At 34.5% G+C, this 13,411-nt stretch overlaps 1 protein-coding gene across 1 annotated transcript; it reads left to right on the top strand.

The window, feature by feature from the left end:
• Nucleotides 1-9,092: 9,092 nt before the first annotated feature.
• On the top strand, nt 9,093-11,491 carry LOC134228852 (uncharacterized). The gene is made up of 3 exons (XM_062710548.1): nt 9,093-9,635; nt 9,802-10,039; nt 10,963-11,491. Exons 1-3 carry the CDS (start codon nt 9,123-9,125, stop codon nt 11,454-11,456), a joined length of 1,245 nt encoding a protein of 414 aa, XP_062566532.1. The 5' UTR covers nt 9,093-9,122; the 3' UTR covers nt 11,457-11,491.
• Nucleotides 11,492-13,411: the final 1,920 nt, after the last annotated feature.

Raw genomic sequence — 13,411 nt, 5'->3', positions numbered from 1 at the left:
GTCCTTTACTGATGTACAATATAAGGTGACCCTTGGTCTCCCTACTTTGTACACTATAAAATGTCCTCTGGTCCCCCACTGATGTACAATATAAGGTGACCCCTTGTCTCCCGACTGATGTACACTATAAGAGTGTCCTCTGGTCCCCTGACTGATTTACAATATAAGGTGACCTTTGGTCCCTCTACTGTTGTACACTAAAAGGTGTCCTCTGGTCCCCTGATTGATGTACAATATAAGGTGACCTCTGGTCCCTCTACTGATGTACAATATAAGGTGTCCTCTGGTCCCCTGACTGATGTACAATATAAGGTGACGCCTTGTCTCCCTACTGATGTACACTATAAGGTGTCCTCTGGTCCCTTGACTGATTTACAATATAAGGTGTCTTCTGGTCCCCCTACTGATGTACAATATAAGGTGACCCTTTCTCTACCTACTGATGTACACTATAAGGTGTCCCCTGTATCCCCCTAGTGATGTACAATATATGGTGACCTCTGGTCCCCCTACTGATGTGAAATATAAGGTGATCTCTGGCCTCCCTTCTGATATACAATATAAGGTGTCCCCTGGTCCCCCTACTGATGTACAATATAAGATGTCCTCTGGTCTCCCTACTGAAGTTTTAGTTTCTATTTATTAGTTTTATTTCTTTTTTGTAAATGTAGTTTTGATTGGTTTATGAATTTGATGTGTGAATTACAGGGAAAGGGGAGGAGAACTCCATGCAGCCCCAAACTTCGCAATACAGGCTCATTACAGGGGGTTCATCTTTGTAAAACAAATAAAATCAGGGGTTTACTAAAAAGTGTTAGAGTGATGAGGTCGCCTATTGAAGCATGGCCTCATAACGAAGACAAAGGAGACATTAGATAATTTACTAACAAATAATTATTCCATTATGTTAAAGGATTGGCGAAAAGTTCGAGCGAAATGAAGAGGTAGCAATGCCAGACAAAAATTTTAAAATGAAAATTTTAATTTTTTTTTTGTTGTGGGTGCTTTTTACAGCCTATTTAAAAGTCAAAACAGAAAAAATTAACTTGATACAACAATTTTTAACAAAATGACAGACGTTTTAGTACGGCACCCCTGTGAAATATGAAAAACAGATAAATTACAAAAACCAGCAAAACGCAACCCCACTCCAGTTGACTATTAAAAAAATCAAATTTCTACATTTTATGACTTCTAGGTGATAGATATTTATCTCTACTAATGATTAAGACAAAAAAATAAAAATTAATTATCAATTATGGGACAGTCCATACCATGATAAATACGACCATTTCAATAAAGTGTAAAACAAAAAGAAACCAAATTTAAGCTTAAAATCATATTTAAAAATTTCAGCTACTATTTCACAGTATTAATAAGTTTTGTGTTATATTTCAACATGATCAATGTATAGAATGTGCCTTTACATCCATGAAATCTTATTTATACATTTTACTTATGGCATATGAGCATGACAAAGATAAGTCTAACGAGTTGTATTAATTACATTAAGTGTATGAGTTGATTTATAGGATTTTTTTCCCTTCTCAATTAAAAGGTAATAAAATTGAGAAGATTTTTAAAGCAATAAATGTTACAGATACTTAATATCTGAATAATAAGGAACAGAAAAAAATGTTTATTAACCAAAAACACCACCCCAGTACTCCGAAGCTGAAACAACGTTGAAAATCAACATATCAAAATTTGAAAATTTTAAGCTTTTTCTAGTTAAAAACTGTTTAGCATACTAGCTTATAGCTATAACTCACCCTATTCATACATCAAATGAGAATACTGAGCAATTCCAAGTCATTTATAAAATAAAATGGTGTTGTTATTTAAATGAATCTAAGCTGAAAAGTGAAACAAAATGATCAAATGCAATCACTCAGAAAGAATGAAAATTAAGAAAACTGTATCCACTATGTTTCAAAGAACTACTAGTTTCAAAGAATTCTGAACAGAATTTTTAATGAAAACTTACAAAAAAAATATAAACTATCAGTTAGTAAGTCACTTAGTGCCATCTTTTAAAGCATTTCAAAATTCTGGGTCTAAAAATTCCTGTACATTATCTATTTTAATAAATACATTAACATAACACACACAAACAAATACATAGAATTACTTATGACAATGTGCACATACTCACATCACTTGTATCTAAGAATTTTGTTTGAGAATTTTTAGATGATCAATTATTTTTAAAGTTTTCAAAAAGATTATAGTCATAGATAGCCTTATTATTTGCATAATGTATATTGTATTTCTTCAGTGGTACTGACGGTCTTTCCTAGCACTGCCAGTCGTGATTTTTTTTACAGATAATATTAAAATATGTCTTCACATGTGTAATACAGCAAAATATACATTGCAATACTTCTACACATTGTTTGGGGATTTAAACTTCATTAACGAGTCTAATTTTGCCACGAAGATTTACATACGAATTTCCTCTGACCCAACTTAGGTTAAGGGTACAAGAGATTATAGAATGTTTTCAAGTATATTACGTGGGCAGTACTTGAATGAAACCTTTTGGTATCTGTAGTTTATACAATAAACTTGTGGAATATCACCCTTTTTTCGCGTATTGTTAAAGCTGAAAGGGGCATTTGACAAAAATTCAATTGCGCTTACTAACAATGCCTCATGAGGATTTTTTCCGGTAAAATGTTGTTATACACTTAGTTCAAGGTCATAACTTTCAGAATATCCACCAATCAAAACATCGGAGAAGGCAGGGAAGGTGTCAAGATGCGTAATATAACATGATGTGCATCGGGTCGAAATCCCTTGTGTAGACTGGTACCCTGACATTGGTAAACAGGCGCAAGCGCCCTGAAAAACCAACGACAGGTAACCACTGCCATTTTATCGCGTCACAGGAAACAGCACTGATGAAAAAATCTGTATTTAGAATAGCGTAAATCCAGAAACCCTTATCTCTGCACTCTACACATGCTACACTGCTGTTAACAAAGAATGTAGAAAACCGTAAAGAAGTTCTGCCTTCAAAAGCCATTTATGTAAAGCGGGAATAGGTCCCATATCATTAGCATCTACCAAAATAATTCAAATCAAGATGTATACATGATTAATTTACCTGCATATTTGCCACTAATATGATAAATCATCAATTTCGTTTTAACACTTGTTCTTTATCATTATTTATGTTATAAAAGTTACGGAAATGCTATAACTCGTCTCTCTAACTCCATGTGTTATCGTATGCACCACGAATAGGAGGATTAAAATGTTTAACATTTGAAAGTTCATAGTGACAATATATTGTAAATTAATGATATACTCAGTTTATAAAGTCACTACTATGTTGTTTGACTAATTTCCACCGACCGTATTCAATTGTTGACTTGGTATTCAACAAGTAAGATATGCTACGTTTTGTTTTCTCTGTTATTCGAATCGCTGGATCCACCTAACATTCTTCTCTGCAAGCATTGATGCCATTTATTTTTGGAATGCGCAATTACTATGCGCGATGCAAGCAGTGAGTTTTTCCACTGTCATGGCGGCGGAGGTTACCTGTCCTTGTAATTCCTGCGCAGCAACTGGAATCAAGGGCAGAGAACCAGTGCTAATTCCTTGTGTTTACAAAATTATGCGCGCGCAGCGCCACCTATACCGCTGGCATTGCTAGAAGAGGTAGGGGGTGGTAGGGGGGAAGATCTTCATCCTCCCCCTGAGCTTTGTTAATAGTGATCGGCTGGACCGTCGGTGTCGTTTACTATAAATAAAATCATAATCCATAAATGTTAAAATCTTATACATGTATATCATATATTTTGTAATATTGCAGTTAATTTTGCTCATCCCCCTATATTTTGTAATACCCATCAGATGGTTATTCCTTTGACAGAAATAAATTTACTAGGTTTTTTTAAACACCGTATCAAGAAAGGTTTCACAGTATTACGATTTATTCTATTTTCACTTTACGTATGCAACACACTACATTTTGTAGCGGAGTAAACAGGCCCATAGTCGTGAACTGAGCAGGGGACCTAAGGTCCTAGTTGAGCGTACGTTTTATCCTTCTGCTTTAGATTTATTTATAGTTCGCGCTACCAAGTAAAACGGCATTTGATTGGTCAGAATTTCCCTATAGGCGGCGCTGTCGTCTGCACTACGGAGGAGCGGATCTATCTGTGGCCCCTTTCATAAAGAATATCCTTATTTATTTGTTAAATAAAATTTGCCAGTAATAAATGTCTTCAGGATTATACTTGTCAATACATACCAAGCTAGAAATATAGAATTTTTTTTTTGACAATATAATTTTTTGAACAGTTAAAAATGTTTTAAAAGTGATAAAATAAAATACACTGTGAAAAGTCTCACAGGGGGACTCAATAAGAGTGTGTGGATTTCTTTTTTTTTTCTTTTCCTTTTTTTTAAGGTATCCCAATTATATATGAATATCTACTTGTACATGGATACATAAATATTTAGCCAATCTATGGAAGTCTGAATCTCATTTTTGTTGTGATTTTTCTTAAAATTTAATATTTTATTTTATAAAGTTTTTCAAAATAACAAAATTTCAGTTTCTTATAAAGATCACTATCAAAAGAAAAATCTAATACGATGTATGCATTTGAAAAATTCAAAAAGATTTTTTTTGACAATTGGAATTACATATAAAGTCTAAATTAAAGCAGGAAAAAAAATAAATTAAACAATGTATAATGTACAGTCTGGAGAGGTAGTTGTTCAGTCTACATGCATACATCTTACAGTAAATGCATGTAAATATCCACAAAGTTATACGACTTTAAAGTGCAGTGCTGTGTTAATGTATACATACCTATATGTACACTAAAATACTCAAATTTAATACACATCAAGCATATAAATTAATATAGTTTTCAATCCTAATCAATGCGTTTAATTTTAAAAATGTTAGACTTAGAAAATTCTAAAGACTATTTAAATCAGATTTGTTTTTTTTTTTAAATTGAAAGGTGAAATATACATTTTTCATTAAAATAAAGAAAACAATAATTACTATAATTAATTGCACCAATAATGTAAAATAAAAAAAAATAAAATTGTTCTTACTTTAGATGACATCATAACCATGTAATGGGAGTAATAACAGTTGAACAAAAATGACTTGAGGTTTCTAGAATAAGTTTACAGTTGTTAAATAAGCATATAAATCAAGTAGTGAAAGAAAAAGAATTGGTGCTCAGAAAAAAGTTTATGAATTGATTATTTTTTTATTATTATTATTTGTTGGATGTACTAGTATTTGGAACAAGTTTACTGTTATGTATAACTATTAAAGTTTGAGGTGTCGTTGGACAGAGGTGCCTCACATTTCTTGGGCCCCAGTATGTTGAACCCATTACTGGTCTAATGGCCCAATGCATGCCCCTCTTTTTTCCAAGACGCTCTTCGACTTTAAGTGCTCTGGCTAGAAACAACCATTCATCTCATGATGAAATATCTTGCATTATTTGAATGAAAAGTGTAATGCAACCAGGTACATGTAAGAGATGGAAAGCTTTCTTCTTTTTTCAAGAGAACTGAGTTCTTTGAACATTATGATTTTCTCGACACTGACCATAGACCTGCATGAAGCAAACCCTTTGCTTTAGGTCTATGCATTGACAATTTCAGAATTTAACTGATCAACTGATTTATCAATAAACAATAAAATGTAGCAATTTTTTCTCTCACCGGCTCCGCCCTCTTCAAACGGTTACACCGTTACATATTATATTAAAGTTTTTACCTTTTAATCTTGCTACATGTAAAATTTATTTCAAAGAAAAACCCGACTCAATGTTTATTAAACCGCTGAAATACGGATGAAATATCACCAATTCTGCCTAATACAATAACAATCAATCGATCATTATTTATTTTAAAACTACGGCGCCACTGGGCCGTATAAAACATATACATGAGGGAAAAGAAAAAAATAAGACCAAATTTAAGAATGACTCAGTTAACTTTACTTCATATGAACGCGTGTTTGTATAAGTATTACGCCAAAAAATTGAATAACGGAGAAAAGTTACTGCATTGAGTATTACCGAATTATGACGTTATCAGCACCTTCATGGCGTCAAGTCATGTGATCCAAACATGGCGGAGCCCGTAAATAAGGTCAGAGAATAGAGTGTGCTGTTATCACCTGCATATGGGGTTTATGTCTCTCAGTTGATTCGAGGCGCAAAAGCATGCTCAAAGCATGTTCAAAAACCATTTCTATAAAGAGACGAGTTATAAACAAACAAGTTGATAAAACAAGGATACCAGGGTCTAGATTTGAAGGTATGATTTCTCAAGTTATGTTCGATACAATGACCTTGTCAGCAAATACAAACCTCTCATTGAGTCAAATGCTAATGCGTTTTTCATACAATCGTTAGTCCATGATTATTTACATATTGAATTGTCTACTTTTTCGTTTTCTCCTATCATTAATGGAGAACAGGCGGGTGTGACCGGTCAGTAGGGGATGCTCACTCCACCGTGGCATTTGATCCAACCTTTTAGAGGTTCGTGTTTACTCTGCTCCTGATTTGAATTGTTTGAATGAACTCTTGAATACTGTTTGTTATCTTCTTGCATTTCATTTGAAACACTGAAGAAAAATCTTAAGAATTAAATACGGTTGTTGCCTATATCGGCCTAGTAAATTTGCAAAAAACAAACAGTAATATTATCAGGTATATAATGCTTATTTATTTTCTACACCCTCGGGTCTCTCCAACCACGGTATTAAAATGGCGCCAAAACGTCACACATATACTACGTAAATTTCAAAACCTTTCCGTGTACCGATAATTTCACTAAATATTGCAATTTTTATGATTTTGATTGCAATTTTCACTATGGCCGCAACGAACGCGATTCATGAGACTTATATATGTTTTTGATATAACTGAAATGTATTAATTTATAATGATCCCATCGATCGCGTTTGCTGCGGCCAACACTAAAATTAAAGTTTTGGTTATTCCGGATTCCAGTAAAAAGCATGTTACAGTAATATTCTTACTTCAGAAGTCGTATCGTCCTTTTCATTTTGCGATTCAATGAAATATAATTTTTAATCATAAATCATTAACATACATTATGTATCAATAAGAGTGAAATTGCCTTTGAAAAAAATAACGCTTATTACGGATTTTTTTCAACAACACCAGTTTGGTTTGTTTCGTTATCTACAAAAAGCGTCCGTGACAACATAGATGTAAATTATGACGAACAGTCTGCAAGCTGCATTTAAACCAGAAGAAAATGACCAGGTAATGATTTAATACATAATTGCATAATATGGGAGTTAACATTTGACAAGTTGTTGTTAATAAGACATCGACATCATGGTTATGTCGTCTGATAATGTCGCACAAGTTAGTGTAATGAAAATGACGTCAGCGAACATTCGAATCATATAATTGGAGCAATAATGCCCAAAATAAGTAAAGCAGATTTTGATTAACCCTTACATTCGTTCATATTAGTGATGTGAAATGTTTTGTTGATCGAAAATTTAAGAGCTATAATAAATTTCTTGCGCATCAAAGTAGACCAAAAATATTTTCGACCTATATGTATGAAGCTTGAATGGCTGAATGGTTATAGTAGGTAGGTAAACGCGCGGAAGGTCGCGAGTTCGACCCATACTCGGGGAATATTTTTTTTTCATTTATGCATGTATATTTCAAAATTCTTTTACTAGAAATTTAAAAAAAATCTGTTTATTTATTTATTTCCAAATGTAGAAATGTATATGCATATTTTATAATAATATTTTACAGAAAAGAAATATCACAAGAAGAGAGTTAAAATGATAAATGGATGGGATTAACTACTGACACTAAATCAGGTAAGGGTATAATGTATAAATTAAAGGTATACCGGGGTATGTCTTCCATTAATATTTTTTATTGAAATGATCTTGGTGAGAGCTTTTGATAGAAAATAAATACAGTGCTCTTTAATTTTTTAAGATTAATTACAATGTAAAAAAAATATATATATTTGGTGTAAAAAATAACGATAAAAGACAATTTTTTTCTACTTTACATATATATCTGGCGATGATGATGGCTCTAAAAATTTTTGTTACTTTACTTTAAAATTTATTTTCAAGGTTTTCTTTTGAGATTCACAAATTTGTTGCAAGGTGGAGTAAATATTTTGTCTGTACATTAATACAGGATGCCAGGAACAGGACCTAAATCATATCCCTGTATTCTGTGTAATAAGAGGACTACACCAAACGACAGGTACAAAATAAAACCTAAACATACTTCAATATTAGAAAGAAAGTATTTACAAAAGGTAAAAGAAGAAGATGTTCTGTGTTGGAAGTGCCGATATATTTGTGAATCGCAATTACCAACTTCTGAAAGTATCCCCAGTCCTCAGGAAAGTGAACCAAATAAGAGAATGAAAATGTCTGTGACTGCAAGTCCACCTTCTGTGACTCTTAGCATCCCCAGCACATCAAAGAGCCATGCGAATTGTCTTATATGTAAAAAGCCAGGTCCAAAGCTTATAGTGGTGACTCAGTATGCCCGTGTCAGAGCTTTCTTACGAAAAAAAATGTTTGTTCCTGCCGGCTCTAGATGTTGCCCAAAACATATTGCAGATAAAGAGTTTACTGACGATGCACTACAACAAATGCAGCAAACAAACCCTGACACAAATATCAACAGGACATCCATTGTAGAACTGCTCCAACAAACTAGGGAATTCGCTCTACGTAATGAAAGTATTAGACTCAACTTTGATGACGCCAAGAGTATGGATAACGAAGATTATTATAATCTTACTGGGTTGACGAAAGACCAGTTTGATGAGCTGCTCTCATACCTGAAAGACGTTGACATAAGGGCAACCAAGACCAGAAGTGTGAGGTCTTGTATTGCTATTCTATTAACCAAATTGCGTTGTGGAATGAGCAATCATTTGCTTGGAACTCTCTTTGGCATGCAAAAATGGCAGGTAAGTTCTTTAATTTACAAATAATCTACATTGTAGTTCTCTGTAATCTCTAAAAAAAAAATAATAGTATAGATCTGTGTTTTCTTTTCTAGATAAGGCGTGCTGTATTGACAGCAAAACATGCTCTGATGTTGAACTTTGTTCCACATCATTTGGGATTTTCCCACATTACCCGGGAGGACGTTAAAGAAAACCACACCCGTCCACTTGCAAAAGAGCTGCTCTGTACTGTAACTGAAAATCTAGTAATACTAGTACTTGATGGGACATATATATACCTACAAAAAAGTGGCAATTTTACATTCTCAAGAAGATCATTTAGTACTCATAAACACAGGCCGTTGATTAAACCTATGATAGTGGTTACTACATCGGGGTACGTTGTTTCGGTGCTTGGGCCATACCTAGCCGACTCCAAGAATTCAGATGCTAAGATTTTGACGCATATGATAGAAACCAACGTAGAGGAAATTAAAGATTGGATAAAGGAGGAAGACATATTCATTGTCGATAGAGGGTTTAGGGATGCAGAAACTCTACTCAACGACATTGGAATTCATGTTGAAATGCCTTCCTTTCTACCACGTGGAACAAAGCAACACACAACAGAAGAGTCTAATGCAACACGTTTAGTTACAAAAGTAAAATAATTATTGAAGAAACTCAAGATCAAAAGCATAATTATTTTTAAAATGTATATAAGATGTAATTTTCAGAAGTATTTCAATTGTGTTCTGATTAAATACTAGTAAATGAAAAAGAACTGTAAATTAAAGTAAATCAATTAAGATCAACATTTGTTTTTAGCTACGATGGGTCGTCGAAAGTGTTAATGGTAGAATCAAAACCTGGAATTACTTGGACAGAACCATTCCCAATAGCCAGATACCACACATCGGGGACTATGTTCGGATTATTAGTGCCATCTGCAATAAATTCAGGCCTGATGTTAGTACAGGATTAGAGAGTGACTTGTCGACAGCTGCGAAGATGCGTTTTCTCTCCACGGAAGTCAATGTACTCAAGGAATATGTAGAGACAAATGGTAAATTGCTACTGTAACTCAATATAAGAGCATTACATCAATATATTTCCATTTCTAATTTTTTTTTCTCTATAATAACCCTTTGAAAGTAAGCGGAGTTGATTTCCTGATAATTCTGCCGGAATGTAAATTAGGCAGATCGATAGGTCAGCAGCTAAGGAAGCCTAATACGCATGCAAATCTCCTGCGCATCTGTCTCTGTGTCTTACGCTAAGGAGGCCAAATATGCATGTAAATCTTGTGCGGCTACCTTTGTGTTTGACGTCAGTGTGCGAGGACTATTGAAATTGGCATGGAAGTCCTCGTGTAATTTAAATCGATTAGTCTACATTCTTAATGTCTAAGTCTACAATTTTATTTCACAATGAAATGGAAATATAAGGAATCACTGTCTAGTTTTGAGAGTATGCCAGGGACATCAACAATAGTGGGAAACATGGGATAATTTTAGCATAACGGGCTTCGCCCGTTATGCAAATTATCCCATGTTTCCCACTATTGTTGATGCCCTGGCATACTATGATAACTAGACAGTGATTCCTTAAGTAATTTCTAGTCTATTATTACTCCCCTGCCGGTGAAACCGGAGGTGATTACAGGTCAAGATTGTACTTCGTTCCACTTCATTGATAGGGGTTTCCTATCGTGATTTTTTTTTCTAAACGCTTGCAAATATAATCTGAATTTTTAGTAGGTGTGCATCTTGATGAGTTATAAATCAGATTTGCATTTCATTCCGCTTCAATGATTTTTTACAGAGTTATGGCATTTTCATTTTTTAACGGGGACCAGATTTTACATGCCGATAGGGGACTATTGCTTATGCAGTGCTCTCAGAATGCTTGTTTTATAATCTCTTGATAAATTATGAATTTCTAAATTTATTACAACTAATTATGAGTAACATGCTTTTTTAAATGTAGGTTTAGACAAAAGGGAAGTAAGGTGGCGGAAGATTGACGCCAGCGACACAAGCATTGCATTTCCGCAACTGTCTGAAGAAGAAATACGCGAATTAACAATGGGGGTATATCAGATAAAGCTAGCTAAATCCTATGCTCAGGAACATCTGGATAAAGATGGCAACTATGAAATTTACGTCAACAATGACCATGATGGAATTCTACGTGCAAAACTTCAAAGCAGGCATATATCGGCAAAGAAGTATTTATTGTGGATTGGGTTTGATGAGATAAATATAAAATCATGGTTTTGCAAATGCAAAATAGGGTCAAGAGTGGTGGGAATGTGCTCCCACATCACTAGTGTTATATGGTTTTTATCCTTTGCAAGGCACAGGGAAAACCCAAAGATTGGAGTTCGCAATTGTTGCAGTTACGTTGATGATGCTGCAGCGCTGCCCGTTGATGATTCTGACAGCGACGAAGACAGCCTTGTCGGAAATGAAGAGGAGTGATATTAACATGTTAACATTTTAACTTATTAAAAGTTATTGAACTTATTAACGTTATTAACATTAATATGTTACATTTGGTTCAAATGATTTTAAGATTTGAAAATGTATTTTGAAATTCATAGAGAGAGAGGGGGGAGGGAGGTTGCTTCTTTAGTACTAGTTTTTGAGAGGACGTAATGAGAACGAGCAAGAGAAATAAAAGTAATGAATTTGTCAAGGTATTCAATAGGGATATCGATTTGTAACAAGAGGCCCACGGGCCTTATAGGTCACCTGAGAATTGTGCAACAACTTTCAAACAATTAAATTTGGTTCATGTTTTAAACCAGAGGCAATGGAATTCGCAATTCACAATTTTGAAATAGGTACCATTGCTTATAATAATTTAGACTTAGCATGCTAACTCTATTTACTTAATACCCAGAGGTAGATCAGAGTAACATTAAGAGAAAATGCACTTCCACTTTATAACCAGTTGTACACCTCATCCCAAAGGAACCACTGATCCTGGGGCCACATATTTCAAAATTTTGCAAATTTTATCATAAAATGGTTGATTAACACCAAAGAGCAAATTTCAAAGCATTTATTTATTTTCAGACTTTGTACCCCCCCCCCTCACCCCGAGCCAGGGAAGGGACGGGGGCATAAAAAATAACCATTTTGCTAGGTGCACCTTTCTTCATCATGTATATATATATATATGGATCATAGGCATTAAACACAGGAGCAAAGGAAAGAATTTCAAAGAATAAATGCATTTTCACTATATAACCAATAGAGCCCCGCCCTAACATCAAAACCCCTGACCCTGGGGTCACAAAATTCCCAATTTTGAAAGAGGCACTCTTGATCAACATAGCTATTTAATTACATAGTTTATTTAATACCCAGAAGCAGAGAAGAAGACTTTCAAAGAATTTATGCATTTTCACTATATGATCAATAGAGCCCCCCCCTCCCCTCCCAACACAAAAAACCCCTGACCCTGGGGTCAAAAAATTCACAATTTTGAAAGAGGCACTCTTGCTCATCATAACTATGTGCTTGGTTGGTTTATTTATTACCCAGGAGCAGAAAAGAAGATTTCCAAAGAATAAATGTATTTTCACTATATATTCAATAGGGCCCCACCCTAACACCAGAACTCCTGACCCTGGGGCCACAAAATTCATAATTTTGGAAGAGGCACTCTTGCTCATCATAACTATGTGCTTGGTTAGTTTATTTAATACCCAGGAGCAGAGAAGAAGATTTTGAAGAATAAATGTATTTTCACTATATAATCAATAGGGCCACACCCTAACACCAGAACCCCTGACCATTGGGCCACAAAATTCACAATTTTTGAAGAGGCACTCTTGCTCATCATAACTAGGTACTGAGTTAGTTTATCTAATACCCAGAAGTAGAGAAGAAGATTTTCAAAGAATAAATGCATTTTCACTATATAACCAATAGAGCCCCGCCCTAACACCAGAACCCCTGACCCTGGGGTCATAAAATTCACAATTTTGGAAGAGGCACTCTTGCTCATCATAACTATGTGCTTGGTTAGTTTATTTAATACCCAGGAGCAGAGAAGAAGATTTCCGAAGAATAAATGTATTTTCACTATACAATCAATAGGGCCCCACCCTAACACCAGAACCCCTGACCATGGGGCCACAAAATTCACAATTTTTGAAGAGGCACTCTTGCTCATCATAACTAGGTACTCAGTTAGTTTATCTAATACCCAGAAGTAGAGAAGAAGATTTTCAAAGAATATATACATTTTCACTATATAACCAATAGAGCCCCGCCCTAACACCAGAACCCCTGACCCTGGGGTCATAAAATTCACAATTTTGGAAGAGGCACTCTTGCTCATCATAACTATGTGCTTGGTTAGTTTATTTAATACCCAGGAGCAGAGAAGAAGATTTTCAAAGAAATAATGCATTTTCACTATA

Source organism: Saccostrea cucullata, unplaced genomic scaffold (genome assembly GCF_032062105.1).
Source record: "Saccostrea cucullata isolate Sc308-1 unplaced genomic scaffold, CSIRO_AGI_Scuc_v1 ctg1862, whole genome shotgun sequence".
NCBI lineage: Eukaryota > Metazoa > Mollusca > Bivalvia > Ostreida > Ostreidae > Saccostrea > Saccostrea cuccullata.
The sequence above is the reverse complement of the archived record's forward strand: the minus strand, read 5'-3'. Positions and strand labels throughout refer to the sequence as shown.

Bases quoted from the DNA above. Each gene is read 5' to 3' on its own strand.
- LOC134228852 (XM_062710548.1), top strand. From the start codon at position 9,123: ATGTTGAACTTTGTTCCACATCATTTGGGATTTTCCCACATTACCCGG. The intron at 9,636-9,801 runs GTAAAATAATTA...ATTTGTTTTTAG, and splicing joins CAACACGTTTAGTTACAAAA to CTACGATGGGTCGTCGAAAG. The intron at 10,040-10,962 runs GTAAATTGCTAC...TTTTAAATGTAG, and splicing joins GGAATATGTAGAGACAAATG to GTTTAGACAAAAGGGAAGTA.